Here is a 19,782-nt window from a genome sequence, read left to right on the forward strand (position 1 = left end):
AAAACAAATTACAGCCAGGTTAGCTATCCCAGGAGCCCAGTGAGTGACTAGCCTCGTAAACCAGATCCGCTCACTCCTCATCCACATTTGGATTTGGTTAAGTCTGGATAGGAGCCCATTGAAACTTGTTGCAGGGGGTGTCAGTTACTCCTTTGATTGACAGAGCACTTCAGCCAATCAGCGCTTCAAAACAAATACGTCATCAAAATGCGTTCGCTTCTCTAAGGATTAGCATTAGCTCATTAGCTCCAGCTTCCTTACACGCAAAGACACGCGAAAACACCTTTTCCTGTTAGAAACTCACCAAGCGCAGACTCTTGCTCTTGCTTGATTGTTGTAATTCTTGGTATTTCGGCTATAACTTTACTTATTGCAGCTTTCAGACGATGGTTAAAGTTAAAGTCCGTCATCTCCGATACACGCAGCGAAAGCGTCACTTTCGGTTTAGCCACCGGAATTCGCCAAAAATATTTGAAAATAAAAAGCGGCAACGCTTATTGGCTCGGCCAGTGTTGCCAACTTAGCGACTTTGTCGCCATATTTAACGAGTTTTCAGACCCCTCTAGCGACTTTTTTTTAAAAAGCGACTAGCAACAAATTTAGCGACCTTTTCTGGTGCTCTGGAGACGTGACAGGACGTCTCCACTGTCCTCAGTAAGCAGCGGGTGCTGCCCAGTGTTGCCAACTCTCCAGTAAGGAAAGTCGCTATTGGCTGTCCTAAAGGTCGCCAGAAGTCGCTAGATGACATCATCACCTAATTTGCAAAATTGTCAATTTGCATGTAATTGTAATGGACGCTGTAGGAGAGAGGAATAACATCATGGGAGAAGCAAAAAGTGAGCTAAAAACATCCTAAATATGTTTAAAACTACAAATGAACTGACAAAAGTATGACAGTGAAGAAACATTTAACTTGTCCATCCCGCTCTGTGACCCAAGACGGGAGCAGTGGCGGATTTGCGCACACTCGATTCATTTTAAGTGTGGAGGAGTGGTGTGGGTCTCCTCTCTGCTCTGACTGCAGCAGGGGGCGCTGCGCTGACCGCTTGTGAGTGCTTTGGGACGGGGGAGGGGCTCACAGCAGCACCCGCTGCTCATTGAGGACAGCAACAAGACGTCCTGTCACGTCTCCAGAGCACCAGAAAAAGTCGCTAAATTTGTCGCTAGTTGCTTTTTAAAAAAAAAGTCGCTAGAGGGGTCTGAAAAGTCGCTAAATATAGCGACAAAATCGCTAAGTTGGCAACACTGGTGCTGCCGTGAGCTCCTCCCCCGTCCCAAAGCACTCACAAGCGGTCAGTGTCAAGCAGCGCTCCCTGCTGCAGTCAGAGCAGAGAGGAGACCCACACCACTCCGCCTCCACACTTCAAATGAATCGAGGGTGCGCAAATCCACCGCTGCTCCCGTCTTGGGTCACAGAGTGGGATGGACATGTTAAAGCAACATTAAGGAACTTTCAGTTTTCGTTGATTTTGGCGGCGCCAGTGGACAAAAGCGGTAGTGTTTTGCTGACCGAATACTACAGTTCCCATGAGGACTAGCGCGTGGCGTCGTAAAATGCTGCTCCCGGTGGCATGCTGTCGGACTGAACTCGCCTACATTTGTTTCCAGTGGCTGTGTGAAGGATGGATAGCAACGAGGTAATGAATCTAAATGAATCTAATGGTGGCTAAACAATGTTATATCGTGATGTGATGCATGCCATTAAGCAGTCCGCACATTTGGAGTTTTTTAGTGTACAGGGTTCCTACCACCCTCCTCACAGCTGCTTAGTCCAAGTGAAAGCAATACTGACACCCTCAGCCTGTGACAGAGGGGTCATTCAACTAGTTGTAAGTCGATGTATCATCACTAAAGATATTAAAATGTTTTATTAAGGTTTTAAAGTTCCTTAGTGTAGGTTTAAATGTTTCTTCATTGTCACACTTTAGTCAGTTCATTTGTAGTTTTAAACATATTTAGGATGTTTTTAGCGCACTTTTTGCTTCTGCCACGACATCATTCCTCTCTCCTACAGCGTCCATTACAATTACATGCAAATAGCCAATTATGCAAATTAGGTGATGACGTCATCTAGCGACTTCTAGCGACTTTTAGGACAGCCAATAGCGAATTCTCTTACTGGGGTGTTGGCAACACTGGGCTCGGCCGTTTCAGGACTGCGTGAAATCCCCTTCCATGGGCTCCTACCCAGACTGAGCTCATCTCCAAAATCAAACGGATGAGGAGTGGGCGGGTCTGGTTTATGAGGCAAGTGAGTGACAGCTCAGCAGTCCTCCCCGATGCCTGTCTGAATGTCGTTACATGCGCCACAGTGGCACAGTTGGATTTAAAACTTTTACTTTTTCTTGGTTGGCTTATGGTAGGGCTAATACAATTCTTGGTGGGGCTTTAGCCCATCCAAGCCCCATCCTGGCGCCGCCTATGCTGGAGAGATGTCTCTCGGCTGGCCTGGGAACACCTCGGAATCCTCAAGGAAGAGCTGGAAGAAGAGTCTGGGGACAGGAAAGTCTGGACATTACTGCTTAGACTGCTGCTCCCGTGACCCGGTCCTGGATAAGTGGTGGAAAATGGATGGATGGATGGCATTAAAGCTAGGGTTGGCGATCTTGGAAAACTAGCATGTAGCACGAATGTAGCATCTCCCCGAAGCTCCGCCCAGCTCCCACCCCATTGGAGGAGCTCCGTTGGGAGCGGAGACGCAGAGACGTTCCGCGCGCGCGTTGCGCGCGGTGCGGGCAGCACTTCCGCGTCCAGTGTGTTCCTGGCGTAACCTGTCCTCAGCGCTTCGTTTCTTCGTTTTTCTTTATTTGCACTATGCCAAGTATGGCGCACTCACCGGTAAGTAAAGCCCCAAACATTCTTCTCCGCCATTCTGCAACGACGCTCCGTCCTTCTACGCGCGCACTGAATCAGGGTCAGTGCACGCCATTGACATACATGTACGCGCAGGGGGCAGGTCGAACGGCGAAGGGATTTGATTGGTTTAAAAAAAGGTGTCCCGTCAAGACAATTGGTTGCTGTTTTTCCCGTTTTACTCCTGCTGTAGATAGCGGATATTTTCCAAACTACTTTAAGAACACGCCATGAATTGTTTCCCATCGGGTCATAAAGATCATTTTAACCAGTATTTAAAAAAATGTATCTCATTCAAATCGCCAACCCTAGCTTTAAAATTAATCACCAGGGCTGGAAGGTAGAGACATCCTTCAGTCTCACTCTTTAGCATCTTCATTAACTTTATAAATATACAGCTAAACTTTTACAAAAAAAAACCAAAAAACATTTTGGTAATCCTCGAGGGATTAAGAAGTCTCTGTAAAGAATAGAATATAAATAAATTGAGAATTGAGAATATATAAAGATTGAATATAAGGCAATACCTCCCCATTCAGCTTTGTTGAATAAATGAATGAATTATAAATTTTCAACCCTTTGGCACCTGTCTTGGCCGCTTGTATCCTTGGGTGAGAAAAACAGTGTGTGTGTGTGTGTGTGTGTGTGTGTGTGTGTGGGGGGGGGGGGGGGGGGGATAAAAAAACAGGCATATCATTTCAGACTGTGCTTCCTAAGGGAAGGATGAGGATATAACAATGACATAAGACAGTTGCTTCAGTTCTGCCGGACTGGAACTATGAGTGACCATGAGTCCACATCAGGCTGCCAGACTGAATTTATTTATTTATTTATTTTCTAACTGTTGAAGCCTACACTGTGGTTATTGTTTGTTCTTTTGTTTGGCTGTATTGTTGTCTTTCTTTCTTTCTCCCCTCATTTTTGTTTCTATTTTATCCATTCTATAGTGGGTTTTGTGTATTTTATTTGTTTTTTCCTTTTTTTTTCTTTTTGGAACAGGAACTGTGGGCCCCTGGTCCAGCCAGATCCCTTGGTGGTGGTGAGCCGTTGGCTGCAGTGACGTGCACTCTGGGTGTCCTTGGTTTGTGATGCCACGTAGTGTGTAGATCCCCCTTGTGTGTATTTGTGTTTGCTGGCCGCCTGGTACGCCCCGATCCTGGTTCCCTTGCATAGGTTGAGTTCACCCACGATTTTAGTGAACTTAGATTTTACTTTGTTCTTCCTTTATCTGTGTTAAACCCTTTTTTTTTTTTTTGTTGTAATGAAATTATTGAAGCATCTTTGAGTGGGAGACTCTTAGTTTGACCAGACCGGCTGGAGCAGGTGGAAGTCCATCCGTCCATCACTTCCTCTACGTCAGGGAGGTGAGGAGGTGCAGTCCATCCTGTTCTCCATCTGTCTAAATCCAGAAACCAGTTTCTCTCTCATATCCAGCGAGGACCGAGGTTTTACTCTACTTGCTGTGAAACTCAGTAAGTTATGATGTAGATTAAAAAATACATTTTAAACAAATCTAGAAAGAAGAGATGCTACAAGCGCTAGTTCAAACCGGAACTGATCAAACACGCTAATGAACACAGCCAGCTAAAGCACTGAAGGCCTTGAATGTGATGTTTGCGTGTGAACAGATCAGTCCTGTCAGTTCAGCCTCTGCTGCCTGAAGCTGTGTTGACGTCCGATCAGATTTCACTTCATATGCAAAGAAGAAGAAAAACACGGTGACGCCGCATCTGTGTGTGAAACCGGATCCAAGAGGAGAACCGTGGCTGCTGTTTGGAGGTACGGATCACAAACCCCGAGCAGACGATAACGCCGGGTTGTTCTGAAGAATCCGTGTTTCATGGGACTAATGGGAGAGATCACACACATCTGCTACTTTCTTTATTCAAAAAGTATTTAAACAGTGCAATTCCAATCTGTGAGACAGTTCAAGGTGCACACACAGAGTCACAACGTGAAAGAGAGGAGGATACAAAAATACACACACAGTGACCCTGAGTCCGTGCAGAGGGCCGAGTGTGACGGCCGAAGGCCGACATGAGAGTTACACTCTGGAGCCAGCAAATAACAACAAAAACATGTTGGCACTGATGTGAGTCCTGCAATCAGCACGTCGCGATTCCACAGCTGAACATAAACACACACACACACACACAGGTATGGCAGAACTCTCCTCTACTGACAGACAGAGGACGGCATGCTGTGTCGGTGGCCGGACGTCAGGCGGGTGACGGCGTGGCAGCGCGGCGTGGCGCGGTGCGACGCGGCGGCTGACGGCGTGGTTATAATGAAGCAGCGTGCGGCTGGAGGCGGGAGGAGCCCCGTCACACTATGAGAGTGTCCCTGCTCAGTGCCGTGCTCTGTCAGGGAAACACACCGAGAGAGGCCGCAGGTTAGAGCCGTGCAGTGTTAGTCCCACACACACACACACACACACACACACACACACACGCCATGCACCCGACACTTCCTGTGTGTTCCACAAGCGTTTGAAGCACAGGTGACCTAGAGAGCCGTTCCCTCCACAGGTATGTTAATAAAAGCTGCAGCTGGACACACATGAAGCATGTAGAAAAACAGTGTTAAGACTCTTTAAATGAAAGACATGAGGGAGAAAACAGCGTAAAACATCTTCACATATCAAAATACAACATCAACCTCATCCTTTGTTTTCTTACTGTCAGCAGTTTTCAAGTCAGAACGTTCTGGGAACATCTGGGAACATCTGGGAACACGTGGCTCCAGAGACTCTTTCAGAGTAATGCCGGTAAAAGCTTGTAGCTCCTCACACTGCAGTCTGAAATCCTCATGAAATCACACTGTTCCGTGTTTTTGTTATATCTACTGACATTAATATAAATGGTTAAGTTCTGGACTTTGTAATCTGATTACAGGCGCCATTTGGTCCTCTGGCGAGCCGGTTTTGGTCCATGAGCCAGACGTTTGAACCATGCAGCTGTGTTTCCACACGTCAGCTGATTTGGAATGACGTTTATTTAGCTTGGAGCTGTGTTCCTCACCTGAAGACTCACTGAACTGCTTCTGGGTTCCCACTGCCACTGAATGAACGGTACTGATATGTTTCTCACTGACGTTTCTTCAGGTTTAATGAGGCTTTAGCATTTCAAAGTGAAATGGATGAAAAACGGTAAGCTACATCATGCATCAAAAGTGTGTGAAAAGTCACATTTGAGCAGCTAAAAATAAAATCCGGTCTTCTGCTGCACATTTCCACTCTGCTATCTGAGCGGATTCAGAGTCGCCGGAGGAGAGGAAATGACGGGAGGACAGGACGGCCGGGGGCAGGAGGTCCCGCCTCACACTCCGGGAGGGTCAGTGCTTTTCTGAAGCTGCTGACCTCTGCTCTCTCAAGCTCAACACGTTTCCACACGTGAACCATTACTTACAGCACTGTGTAAGTCATTTATTTTCATTTTAGATGTCAAACCTATGAATTCTTTAATATTAGTTTCACATTATGGCATTTGTCAAACTTTACAACTCGTATTTTGATAGTCAATATTTTGTACTTTAAAGGCCTTTCAGTAACCATTCTAAACACTATTCATTCATCAGATGTAAAAGTTGATTTATTATAATTAGCTAAAAATGGGAGCAGATGGCCACAAGGTGGCAGGATGCCTCGTCCCAGTGTGTGTTTTCTTCACCTGCTCCTTCAGACATGTATGTGAGGTTGAGCTGTGTGTGTGTGTGTGTGTGTGTGTGTGTGTGTGTGTGTGTGTGTGTCTGACGGACTGGAGACCGGTCCTCTGGGTTTGGCCGGCTCCCTGCTGGCAGTAAGAGGAAGCTGGGCCGTCGGTGTTTACAGGCTCTGTTCCTGAGAGCAGGAGAGGAAGGAGGTCAAGTCCCGGTTCCCGCTACAAGTAACTCACCAGGTTCCGGCTCCGGTCCCGGTCCCAGTCCCGGTCCCGGTCCTCTCTGCCCCCCTGCATTGTGTGGGGGCGGGTGTAGGAGAAAGGCCTCATGGCGGCGTCGGAGCGGGGGGGCTCTGCGGTGCGGTAGCGGTCCGGGGCCGGGGCCGGGTCGGCCCTGCGGTGGCGCTCCGCCTCCCGCTCGGAGTACGGCGGCAGCGGGTCATCCTCCTCCGGACGGTTGCTGGGAGACCGGCTGTAGTAGCTGTCGCTGGCCTTCCCCCTGGAGCTGCCTTTGGAGGGGGTGTCGCTGTCCTCGTCGGCCCGCCCGCCCCCCCTGTCCCCGCCCCGCGCCCTGGCCTTGCTCTCCAGCACGCCGTCGAGGAAGGCGTGGTCGTAGGCCCGGCCCTGCGGCGGCCGGGACGGCCGGTCGCTGTCCCAGGTGTCCCTCCTCTTCTGGAGGCCGGGCGAGGGGCTGCGGCGGTACCAGTCCTCGTCCTGGTCCCTGCAGAAGCGCCTGGGGGGGCCGTAGTCCGGCTCGTAGTGCCGGTCCGGGGGCTCGGCCCGACGGCCGCGGGACCCGTAGGACCGGGCGAACTCCTCCAGCTCGTCCAGGGAGCCGGTGCGTCCTCTCCGGCTCAGCGTCTTCCTCTGCAGGTGCTCCGAGCGCGAGTTCCACCTGGAGCAGGGAGGGGGTCCGACATGAGGCCACATGCAGCCGCCCCGGACCAGGCCGGGGTTACCGGGGTGACCTGCCGTACCTGCGGTCCAGCTCGTCGTCGGACTGGTTGCCCCGGTCCAGTCTGGGCCTCCGGCTCTGCTTGGCCGGAGCCGCCCTCAGCACCGAGAGGTCGTGGAGGTCGTGGAGGTCGGCGATGGGCGGCAGCGCCTTCATCTGGACCGTCTGGTAGGTGTGTCTGAAGTCTGTGGCGCCGCCGTCGTGAAGCGAGCTCAGCTCTGACAGGCTGCTGGCTGCCGGAGCACAAACAGCAGCACATCAGCCTCAACCAGCAGCTGCTCCACTTCCTCCGCTAACCCGTCACGTGATCGGTCAGAATGAACGGAGGGCCGCAAACAGTCAACAAGACACTGACTCTAGAGCTAAGCTAACTCCGCTATGCTAGCAAACCAAGTGATCACTTGTTAAGGGATAGGAAGAGAGTGTGTGTGACAGAGAAGCACTGGTAACACAGACACACACACACACACACACGCCGCCGCCCGGATCTGGTCTGAGCAGCCTTACGTTTCACCGCCGCCGCCCTGCTGGAGGGAAACTGACCCAGCTCCTTTTCTATGTAGTACAGAACTTTCATTGAGTCCTGGTCTGGACTGGCTTTCAGTCGGTAACCACTGCGCACTGTAGACGTAAAGACACACACACACACACACACGTATATATATACACACACACGGACATGATCATGCAATGACAGACAATGATAATGGTAACCAGGTTTAATTCCCCAGCATGCAGCAGGCTGACAGACATGGACCGGGTTGGATTGAGCAACAGGGATGAGACATGATGAGACATGACAGATGAGATGAGGGTTAGTCCACCAGGGGTCAGAAGAAGGTCCAAGAGGCCCCGCCTTCAGGATCTACCACCTAAAGGTTAGCAATAGCTCTTCGCTTCCTTCCTGTCTCCTCGGTCTCTGCTGGACTGAGAGTTTTCATGACCTGCTGTGGTTTAACCCGGACCCTTTATTTTCATTCTTCATTTTAACACAGAAGTCTACTTTCTAGTCTTCCCTACTGAAAATTGTCTCATCCTTCAACCTCTAGCGATGAGTTTGTCTTTTTTCTTGAGTACATTTTAGGAGCTGTTCATTTTCACAGTTTGATGCTTTGACTTTCAAAAGTGATTGGAAATGCGACCTTGCACTGAAGCAAAGAAAGTGAAGAGCGTGGGCTCTGACCTGCAGCCAGGTTGTTCTCCACTGAGGGGACGGAGGACATCTTGGGCTCCAGGCGGGACGGAGGAGCCACGGGGAGAATGGCAGGAACCCCGGGGATGTAGTAGGGATACACCGGGACCTGAGCCGCCTGGCCGCTCTTGGCCATCTTCCCCGCCTCATACACTGCAGGAACAGAGCGGTTACCCTTGTGTGTGTGTGTGTGTGTGTGTGTGTGTGTGTGTGTGTGTGTGTGTGTGTGGGGGCCTCACGGTGTCGGGGGCAGCAGCAGCTGTCCGGGCAGCAGCAGCAACGGACGTAGCAGCAGCAGGAGTGAGGACAGCACTGGCACCAGCAGACCCCCAGCAGGAGCAGGAGCAGGACGCCGCCCAGGACCACCGAGCCCACGAAGGCCCACTCTGGAGGACCGACACAAACACACACACACACACACACACACACCGTTCAGCTCACACACATCCAGACGTCAGCTTCAGCAACACCACTGCAGGAACGTCAAACCAGAGAATAGAAAGAAACTTCACCGTTTGTTCATATCGGCGTTATCAACACTGGAACGGGTGAATCACACTGATTTAAACACTTTACTAACAACACAGTCGAAGTTTAAGACAGAAATACTGTCCTAACAGTCAGCTGTCAGCATCATATTACTCTAATTTATCATATTCATCCTTTCATCGCCCCTCACACACAAAGTGCAACTTACTGGGTTTTCATGTCGAATGAGAAAGTACAATACGAAACATATTCAGCAAATGTGAAAATAAAATGAATTATAAGATAATTCAAGATTAAAATACATGAAATAAAAGATAAGAAAATAATTAGGACAGATAACTGAAAGCAGTGGCATAAAAGTCCATTTAAAGCTGTTTCTTAAAATGAAGTTTGCAGAAATACAAACTAAAAACTGCCATTTCTCCATGCTTCATGTTAGATTACATTTGGTTTGGTGAGCAGTTCAGCTTCAGGGGATGTTTTTGGGAACATATTCAGGTATGAGGGTGCACGGTCACATAATGCCTCAGACACCAATAAAAACATTTTAACCCATCCTGAAAGCTGCAGGTAGCAACAGAAGAGACGCTAAACCCGCCGTCTGCATCGGTTTAACTCGTCTCTGGTGAGTTTGAGATGCCGTCCTCAGCTGTTCACACCAGCCTGGTCACAATCAGCTCTAAACGTTCAGAAAACGTCTGTGATTCCAGATGTCTGACATGTCCAGAGGAGGAAACTCTGGGCGTTCTGGAGGGAACTGCCACTGACTTTTATCCACCAGCACATCTGTAAAGCGCCCAGAGCCGAACCACACGCTTCCTGAGGGAGCGCCGAGGAGCGGGACGCACCGAGAGCCGCTCCTCAAGTCAACACTCATCCCCCCGGGAAATTCATGATGTGAAAGAAAGGATAAGATCTGCCAGCGTCTGCTGCCTCCGGCTCTAACAGCCACCCGTCTGGGGCACATTCTGCTAACTGCTCGGTTCTGTGACTTGATGATCGCCAGCAGAGGAAAAGAAGCTGTTAGTGAAAGAGGATGTGATTCAGGGAAAAAGCCAGGCGGTGAGACAGGATGCAGCTGAGAGGGCGTACCTGGCATGATCTCCACATCAAACTCAGGTAGAAGATCGTTCTGCTCAAGCTTCCTGCCTGCAGAGAGAGGGAGAGCACAGGTGAAGGCCGGCGGCGGAGGAGGCCGGAAGCAGGCGTCGAGGGATCGATCAGAGCCAACAGAGGACTGGGGTCATGCACGGTGTGAGGGGCCGAAGCAGCCAGAAAACCAGCGGCCAGAAAACAGGCATGGAGTGTTTCAACGCAGAGAGCTACGGTTAGATTTTTACAACAAAACCACATCATGAGAACGTCCACTGAACAAACTCAGATCTCTCTGATTGGGTTCAAGTTTCAGGAAAACTAAAGGAAACTTGAAGAGAAAATAACTCCAGTTATTTTCTAATGTGCGAAAAGCAACTCAAAGCTTCAAGGAAATGTTTTTTTACTTGGCTGTTGCATTGTCAATTGGAATATTCCATCGTTTCAGATTAACACAATAAATTTACAGCAAATTACTGTTGTATTTAAAAAGGAAAGCCACAAACCTAACACTTTATGTCCATCTTTCATCATTTTATGAGCTATAAATACAGTGATTATGAATTTCCTGAAGACCTGAGCATCGTCTGCTGCTCTAAAACACAAAAGGAAACCCAAACTTCAGAGTGATCAGCCAGATTTACAAAGATAAATGGGTTTGTAATAGAGGGGAAATGCTGATTTCAAGGTTTCTCCTGAGTCACAGCTTCCTCATTATCTTTGGTTTATCTGAACACAGACAGAAGCCTGCAGTAAAACACACTCTGAATGTCATCACACACACTCTTAAAGCTGCAGACTGCTCGGTGTTAGACTAACATGAAGTCATAGTTCAGAGTTCAGCCCAACATGCCTCTCCGGTGGCTTCCAGGCTACAAACACACACACACACACACAGGCAAGGGGATGGACGCGGCGTCTGGGAACGGGGTCACATCACAATGTACCATGAGAGCCGATGGAAACAAGGTGAAACAGTGTGCCTTTGTGCTTCATGCGTGAGATAAAGAGGGGGAAAGGCGGCGAGGAGGGTGCACCAGACGTGCTCCTGCTCATTACGAGGGCTGAAACACCGTGATTACAGGAGCCAGCGGCCGCGGTCTGACCACACACACACCCGGCACGGCTGACTCGGCTGTTACCGTGGCGACGGGGAGCAGTAATATGCGGCTGCCCCGGCCCGGCACGCTGATCTACAGTAAATAGCGGCCGTGGCGCTGAGCAACCCGAGGAAGCCGAGGAGGAGCAGGAAGGACGGCGGCAGAAACACAGCGCATTCAGAGAAAGAAAGAAAGAAAGAGAGGATGAGCAGCAGATAATCTGGAAAAGAGGCTGTTTCCAACTAACTGAAGAGAAATCAGTGAAGCCAACATGCCTTAGAGTCATTTAAAGTGCAGCAGAACAGCAGATCAGCGCCAAAGTGGATTTATCTGAAAGGTCTGATGTTTCATTCAAGAGGCAAACTGTTGAGTTTGAACGTCCCAGACTCATTTATAGACGATTTACAGAGCAAACATAATGCAGCATCAACCTGCTCACCCACAAAAATGACAGCTACATGCTTTCTCTCACAGCTGCTGATTTATCTCAGAAACAAACTGTCATGTTCACAAATAAAAAAAAATAAAAAAACTGGTTAAAAATCGCAGTAGCAGACAAGACGGTAGGTGAGACCATTTCCTTTGGGGTTTTTTGTGATCAGTCTTGTATTGATATCTAACTCAACTCGAGGTGTTTTCTGCTGCCTGGAGAGAGAGTTTGCTAATCTATATAAAAAAGATTCTCCTTAAAGTTGGAACTGTCTATAATTACTCCTTAATAGAAGAAAACCAGAACAACCCCAGGTTCCTCTTTAATACCATAGCCAGGCTGACAGTCACAGCTCTGTTGAACCTCAGATCCCTCCAGCCTTAAAGCTCGTGTCCGGAGTTTTGAAAGAGAGAGGTTTTTTTTTTAATCCAATGTTTCGAGGTTCCGCCCTCCCTCTGCTTTCATGAGCGACCAAGCCACGCCCCTTTAATTGTGCACGCTATTATCTGTCGGGTGAAAATGAGAACCTCCGAGTCCTACAGCATCCTACATGTTTAGCTGTTTACGGTGGATGTTCAGCAGACCATGGATATATCCGAGGTGAGCGGGGCGGCTGCTGCGTAGCTAACTCTCCTCTGCCTGGGCGAGCGACCGTGCTCTCTGACTGCTCCACACTTTGATTGACAACACGAGAATGCGGAAGCTCGAAATCTATTGGCTGACGCTGACCGGCGCTTTTTCGGATAACATGGGGGTCTATGAGACGAAGGCGGGGCTCATAAATACATTTTTATATTGCTTTATGCTAATATTATATTGTAGTATCGAACCAGACTAACACATTTAAGCTCTGTTGAAAAATGATACATACGTTGGAAATGAACGGAAACTCCGGACACGAGCTTTAAGCAGGAATGATTTTATAAACTTCTTCAACCACAAAATCATAACTATTAGAGATAAAATTGAAAGCACTCTCCCCAAAGTGGTCACAGACCGACCAACCACATCCTCAGATCTGTCAGTAGAACCTGACTCACAACCATCCAGCTGCCTCCAAAAGAACTCTCTGAAGTCTTCATATAAACCTACAACTTGTCCATTGATCCAACCTGACGAGACTGTTTAAAGACATTTTCCCCCTGATCAGTACATCAATATTAGATCAGATCAACTTATCTTTAGCAACAGGCTCTGTTCCACAGGCCTTTAAGGTTCTGTTATTAAACCTCTCCTCAAAAAGCCCACCCTTGATCCAGCTGTTCTAACAAGTTACAGACCAATATAGTCTTTTCAGTCAAGTTCTAGAGCTCATTATAGACCAAAGACCAAGTTCTAGAGCTCATCATAGACCAGAAACCAGGTTCTAGAGTTCATCATGGACCAGACGACAGGTTGTAGAGCTCATTATAGACCGGAGACCAGCTTCTAGAGCCCATCACAGACCAGAAACCAGGATCGAGAGCTCATTATAGACCAAAGAACGGGTCCTTGAGCTCATCATAGATCAGATGCCAGGTTCTAGAGCCCATCATAAACCAGAGACAGCTTTGTTTAAGTTACTAATGATCTCCTCATGGCCTCGATGAACTGGCCTCTGTTCTGGTCTCTGCTCTGATCCTGTTCCGGTCTCTGTTCTGGTCCGGTTCTGGTCTCTGTTGTAGTTTCTGTTCTAGTCTCTGCTCTGATCCTGTTAGATCTCACTGATCCTGTTGATCAGAACCTCTCCCTGCAGAGCCTGGAGCAGATGATCTGGATTAAGACCTGATTCACCAACACTCTGCTTCCTGCTTCAGTCCTCCCATACAGACAACCAGTGACAGGGTTCTTCCAGTTCAGGCGGGCGGTTTGTTGTTTCTCTGAGTGACGTCCTACTGGAGGAGTTCTCTACTGAGGGGTTTGATGCATCAGACTGTTTCCAAAAGCAACCCATCATTAGAATACAGTTTGACTTATATCTTTCCTGCCGATCAGGAGAACACACCCCGACACACACTCTCCTCTCAGCTGCACCGTACGAATGCTGAAGTCCTGAGCGCCTGAAATCCAGCCGGTGCTGTTACCCTGACAAGTTTAAGGCCCCCTCTTCCCTCCTGGAGGCCGATTCTAATCAGATTAGAGCTGAGCGGAGGAGGCTGCATGAATGAGCAGACTGTCTCTCTTCTTAAAGTCGGGGCTGCCAGGACACTCACATTCCTCACTTCACTGGACGAACACGCAACTGAGGGAAGAAAGACTGTAACAAGAGCACAGACGATGTTTTCACTCAAGCAGACAAGTGAAAAGCAGATGGTTGTGGATGTCTTTTCTTTTCATTTTGGTAGAAAAGTATTTTTTTATCTTGATAAATAAATGCGATGATAACAGAATTTCAAATGAAACAGGATGAATTCCACTGAAAACCTTCCTGTGTAGGACTCTGAGTGCGTCTTGATGGAGGTTCCATCTTTTAACCTTTTCGCACTGATGAGATAACGTCGCTGATTTGGAAAAACTAAATAAAAAGTACTAAAGTTTACAGGTGAATGAGAGATCCGGTCGGCTCAGGTCAGACTCAGGACAAACTGGTGCAGAATCAAACACAGAATCTGGAAGGAAACAGCTGGAATAGGCTCCGTCTACCCTCTGGCCGGCGGACCGGGACCGGCCCGTGGTGAAACAGGTTTGGGGACCGCTGGTGAGACAGACAGACAGGAAGTGCTGGAATCCAGCCGTAACCGATGGAGCATGAATCCCTGTCGGGCTGTGAACGTCTCCAGCTACAGCGTTCATGACTGTTTCTGTCTCTTCACTGAGAACGCAGAGAGACGTCAGACCACGCCCGCAGCGGCGAGCTGGCTTCAAACGTCCCGGCTCGGCCAAATCCAGACCGGCCCTCTGGAGAGCCCAGACAATGGCGTCTGTCATGGAGGACGGAGGCCACGGGAAGAGGAACACAGCTCGTTTCCATGGGAACCGCGTACCGACTTAGGGAATTTAGACTTAGAGGAAGAAAAAGAATGTCCTCAACCTTTTCTGGACCATGCATGAGAAGGCCTTCGTGCACGTAGTGATGAAAGAGTGAGAGGTGTGTGAGAGGTGTGTGTACCGAGCACCAGCAGCTCCAGCTGCGCCTCGTTCTTCCCCTCCAGGTCGTCGGCGATCACCACCTTACAGAAGTACACTCCGCTGTCGCCCCACTGCAGCTCGCCGATACGCAGGTCTGCCTCTGCGTGCACACACACACACACACACACACACAGAGTCAGAGGACGCTCAAATCAGACCAGATCACACTCCCGATGGCTTCTCTGTGATTCTCTCCTCAACAATCAGCTGCCTGCCGTGGTTGAACATCCACAGAGTGAATGAGCACTTCTGTGTGGAGTTTGCATGTTCTTCCTGTGTGCTGTGGGTGATCTCCAAAGCTACTGGGTGTCTAGATGCTTGACCGTGTCTGTGACGGAACAGCAGCCTGTCCAGAGTCCGGAGGGTTCAGTGAGACGGATCAGTGGACGACAGACCAGCTGTCAGTACAGGAGCGATCTGGAATGACCTGAGGGTCCGATCCAGGGGTGTCAAAGATAAGGAACGGGAGCAAAATCTGGACCCAAGAAGGTCCAACCCAGAGTGTCAGGGTGAGTCTGGAAAAACAGGCATGATGGAACAGCTGCAGGAGAAGGTCCTCTGCGACAGCTCACCAGAAGGGTTCGTTAAAACCGGATTTATGTTGAGATTGTTGCTATTTTCTGCTGTACGATTTTTTTTTCTTATTATTCTTATTTTCTTATTATTTTCTGCTCGTAATTGTTTGATTTGGTGAAAGTATCGAAATTCTCATCATGTATACCAAGGTTCCTAACCACTGGGCCGTGGCCCAGGACCGGGCCGCAAAGAGAAAAAAAAAAAGGTTTATTATGAAAGTATACACTCAAATTTCCATTAGTTTGCATTGAGTTTTATTTTGAAAAACACTTCACTTCTTGCAGCTCTTCTTCCCTGCACTAAACTCAATCAGTTTTTTTTTCTCTTCCATACATCTTCAAGCCCTTCTTAAGACCTCTTTACACTCCGTCCTGCTGGTCCATGGACATGTTTAAAACCCGTCCGTGGTGGTTAGCACTGAAGCACACTCTGCTCCACAACAGAGAAAAACTTTAAAGTTTGAATCTAAAGGTTATCATGTCTCTGTTCTGCTGGGCCCAGTGTGTCTGACACCCCCGGTCTCATCCAGACCTGCTCCAGCCTCCCTGGTTCTCTGACCCACACACACATGAGACTGAAGAGGAATGAAAAGAACCTGATCGGCAATAAAGATCTCTTTTTGTTTTTTTCAATCACATATTTAACAACATGTTTGTATAGAAGGCGTCTGTTTCACCCTGATAAGGGACTCGAGGACAGAGGGCGCTATAAACGTGTGTGTGTGTGTGTGTGTGTGTGTGTGTGTGTGTGTGTGTGTGTGTGTGTGTGTGTGTGTGTGTTCTCTGGAGCCTCCTCCTCCAGCCGGGTCTCCGTTGCCACTGTAACGTTAACAGGTGAAAACTGTTCGCACGCTGTCTGTCTCCATTTAGACGGGCGAAAACACAACTTTCTGAAAGCCGCTGGATCGTGGACACGGCGCGTTTTGGCCTGGACTGCTGTGTAAACGGGTGTAGAGAGCAGGAGACGGTCAGAGGGACAGAGGCGGGGACATTACTGTTGACGATGGCGATGTCTCTGCCCTTGTAGTGCTCGGCCAGCGTCATGGACGCCCCCTGCGCCGAGGCCACCACCCGCACCGTGCGGCTGCTGTCGGAGCACTCCAGGTGCGAGCCGGGCCCCAGGTCGGACGCCTTGGCCCCCAGGCTCTCGGGCAGGCTGAAGGAGTCCCTGGTGCGGTCCCGGCAGTACGACTTGTACCACCACTGCACCACCGGCGTCTGGGCGGACGCCGTCTGGTACTGGCACGGCAGCACCACGGACTGGAACAGCATCGCAAACCGCTGCTTCTCCCGCACCGTCACGTGCACGCCGGTGCACACACACACTGACACACACACACAAAGGAGAGAGGAAGGTGCCGTTATTTCTAATAGTTTTCAAACGAGGCTTCAATCCAGCGAGTCAGTGGTGCAAATTTAAAGAAAACAGAATTCTTAATAAGTTTGGACTCAACTTAACATAAGTAACACATGACATTATACAGTACAATTCTGTATGATTTATTGTAATATCAGTGATACGAGAACACGTGGAAGAGGAAGCCTGGACTTCACTATGAAGAAGCAGCTGTGAGTTTTCTGTCTGAAGCATCATTAACATCCTATCAAAGCAGCGCAGAGTCGGGGAGGGAGATTAGGTGTGTGGGGGCTCCTCTGCTGCTCCGGGCGGGGGTCAGGAGGTCACATTCCTGTGTGGGGGGCTGGGGAGGCCCCCGAAGAGCCGGGGGGGTTGTCATCACACATGCTTGTGGGTAATTTCTGCTGCTCATATTAGCTGTGGGTGGGGCAGGAACTGGCTCCAAACATTTACCAGAAGACAGGAAATCAAAACAAAAGCCAGTCCGGCGCCCTGCGAGCCCAGCTCCAGCTCTGGGCTTCGTGCTTCACGGTGAACGCATCCCGACTCTCTGCTGAAATCTGCAGTCTGATCTGAGCCAGTGCGGTGGATGCAGTGGTACAGCGGCGTGGCTTTTACAGCGTAACATGGAGGAGGGGTGCCGGAGCTGTGAAATTCCCACTGCATAAGAGCTGAGGTCTTCCCTTTGTTTCTTTTTTTTTCCATCATGGACCAGTCCATTGTTGGAACCCCCCCTTGTCCCACTTGAGGAGCTGAAAGAGGGGGAGGATGCCGGAGCCTCCCAGCCAATGGGAGCAGCCGGCCGCGTCCAGCTGGATGTGAACAGACCAATTAACCAGCAGAGATTTAAAGCCAACGGTTACTGTGTGAGTCCTGCTGAATGCATGACAAACACACCTGTTAACCGCTGTTTACCCAGCCGGCGGGGTAATGAGGGGTTTCAGGGGCAGGTGTCTTCATCCCCGCCGGGATTCACACCTACAGGCTTCGTTTCACCGTCAGAGGATGCTTCAGAGGCAGAGAGAGTCCCGGCGGAGCCCAGCTGCTGGCTTCCTGAACACACTCAGACCTTTCCTCTCCGAAGCCGCTCACGCTTCCTGCCTTTCCTTCACCCTGCATTCCTTCACATTGACTCAGGCTCTGCTGATAAACCTCAATACAGCATTTCAACAACAGCACGGGCTTTTACTCGATATGCTGCTCATTTTTGATAAAAACCTGTTGCTCAAAGGTTCCCTGGCAAACAGACATGACTAACCTTCAAGGAACCTGATGTACACTTTATTAAATAAAGGTATTTACAGAGTATTGGACAGCTTATAACTCAATAAGAGTCAGTTTTGTTGATTATTTGAATATAAAGAGGAAGAAAAAGAGTGAAAATGTATCTTTTGAATAGCTGGAGTCCAAAGCAGACTGAAGTTTAGTCCATAAAGGCACAGAGGGGTCAGAATGAGGAGATTAACTTCATGAATAAGGCACAAAAGGCTGGCTTCAGGGACACTTCACATGCTCAAATATGTGTCTTTTAGGGACTTTTTTTTTTTTTAACAAATGTTACAAAAACTTTAACACACACACACACACACACACACACACACACACACACACACACACACACACACACACACACACACACACACACACACACGAAGTTCATCGTGGAGAAATGGCTCAAACGTACATTTGCTCACTGTGTTCTCCCTGATCATTAGCACGGTTACGTTCACTGTGGAAGTGCTGCTGTGACTCTGAATAACACGGAAATGTGTAAATTATTCAGTTAAAGATGAAGAAGTAGCAGAGGACCTGCGGAGGCGCTCTGCAGGACGAGAAAGAAGTTTACAGGGGATCAACCTGTTGCACAGGCGCAATCAGGGCTTTCTATCGTTCCAAGAGAAGAGGATCGGACTCACCTAATGCTCCCAGGAAAACAGCAAACCGGCAGGAATTCATCATACAGTCCGTTATCTGGGTAAAGTGGCGTTAATCCGTGCGCCAGACATGTCGCGGTGCGCCCTCGGTGCGCTCCCGCCCGGCGGCTGCGGTAAACAGCCCGAGTCCGCTCCGGCTGCAGGCTGCGTCTAACGGGACCGTACCACTCCTCCACCCAGAGGTGAGTCCAGGCCGCCCCGACACCCGGACAGCGCTCCCGCTACCAGCCCAGACTCCTCCAGCAGCCGGGCTGCGAGCAGTCCGCCGGTCCGGATCTGTGCGTAAACTGCGCTGAAAGCAGGACTGGGGTCTGCTCCGTGGTAATCCTGGGAGGGAAGGAGGGAAGGAGGGGCCGCAGGTTCATCAAATCAGGTCACACATGGGTGAGAGGCTACATGCTGAAAGACTTCCTCAGGAAATGAGAGAAAGAGCGCTTTTCACCCAGTTTTTTTTAAAAAAAGTTAAATTTGGCTTTATGTAAAATGCACATTATGAACTGGATGAGAAGTTTTAAGTTGTGGGATAACCAGTGAGCGCCTCTTAACTTCACCCCTTCTACTTCTAATTATTTAAAATCTTCCGTGTGAGATGTAATGTAATGTAATGTAATGTAAATGCAACTGTGTGAACAGCTGGTGTTGGAATATTTAGGCAGCAAAACACCTTGTGTCTCATATGAAACCTTTCTAAACAATCTGCAGCTGGAAGCTGATTGTGTCCCTGACTCAGTTTACATGGCATTTCAAGTAAATATGCATCGTTTCCCCTTATCTTCTCAGAAACATTCAGTGTGGCAATGTTTTTTCCAAAGATGTGGTTTTCCTGCTGGGCCACTAGTGGGAGCTGTGGGTGTTTTTGCAAACGTTAACAGTGGTATAAACAGAGGACACAGTTGGGTTGGCCTCATTCTCTTCATTCCAGGACATGTCCACTCCTCCTCGTTATGTATTGATGATAAAGTCGGATTAAAAGGGAAAGGCTCGGCCCTGCCCCCCACACTGGGTATGCTCCTCATGAAAGACCTGCCCCTCTCTCTGAAA

General features: G+C 49.1%; 1 protein-coding gene across 3 annotated transcripts; it reads right to left on the minus strand.

The window, feature by feature from the left end:
• Positions 1–4,719: 4,719 nt before the first annotated feature.
• On the minus strand, positions 4,720–19,060 carry LOC115403481 (immunoglobulin-like domain containing receptor 2). 3 transcript variants are annotated; one of them, XM_030112377.1, is made up of 10 exons: positions 18,724–19,060; positions 16,446–16,775; positions 14,856–14,975; positions 10,238–10,294; positions 8,896–9,042; positions 8,648–8,809; positions 7,972–8,085; positions 7,487–7,697; positions 6,747–7,404; positions 4,720–5,213 (listed from the first exon to the last, which is right to left on the minus strand). In XM_030112377.1, exons 1-10 carry the CDS (start codon positions 18,764–18,766, stop codon positions 5,178–5,180), a joined length of 1,878 nt encoding a protein of 625 aa, XP_029968237.1. In that variant the 5' UTR covers positions 18,767–19,060; the 3' UTR covers positions 4,720–5,177. The 3 variants fall into 3 exon arrangements, with proteins under 3 accessions (XP_029968237.1, XP_029968239.1, XP_029968240.1); XM_030112379.1 differs by lacking the exon at positions 10,238–10,294 and having other exon boundaries at positions 18,724–19,059; XM_030112380.1 differs by lacking the exon at positions 7,972–8,085 and having other exon boundaries at positions 18,724–19,059.
• Positions 19,061–19,782: the final 722 nt, after the last annotated feature.

Source organism: Salarias fasciatus, chromosome 16, assembly GCF_902148845.1.
Source record: "Salarias fasciatus chromosome 16, fSalaFa1.1, whole genome shotgun sequence".
In the NCBI taxonomy this organism is placed as follows: domain Eukaryota; kingdom Metazoa; phylum Chordata; class Actinopteri; order Blenniiformes; family Blenniidae; genus Salarias; species Salarias fasciatus.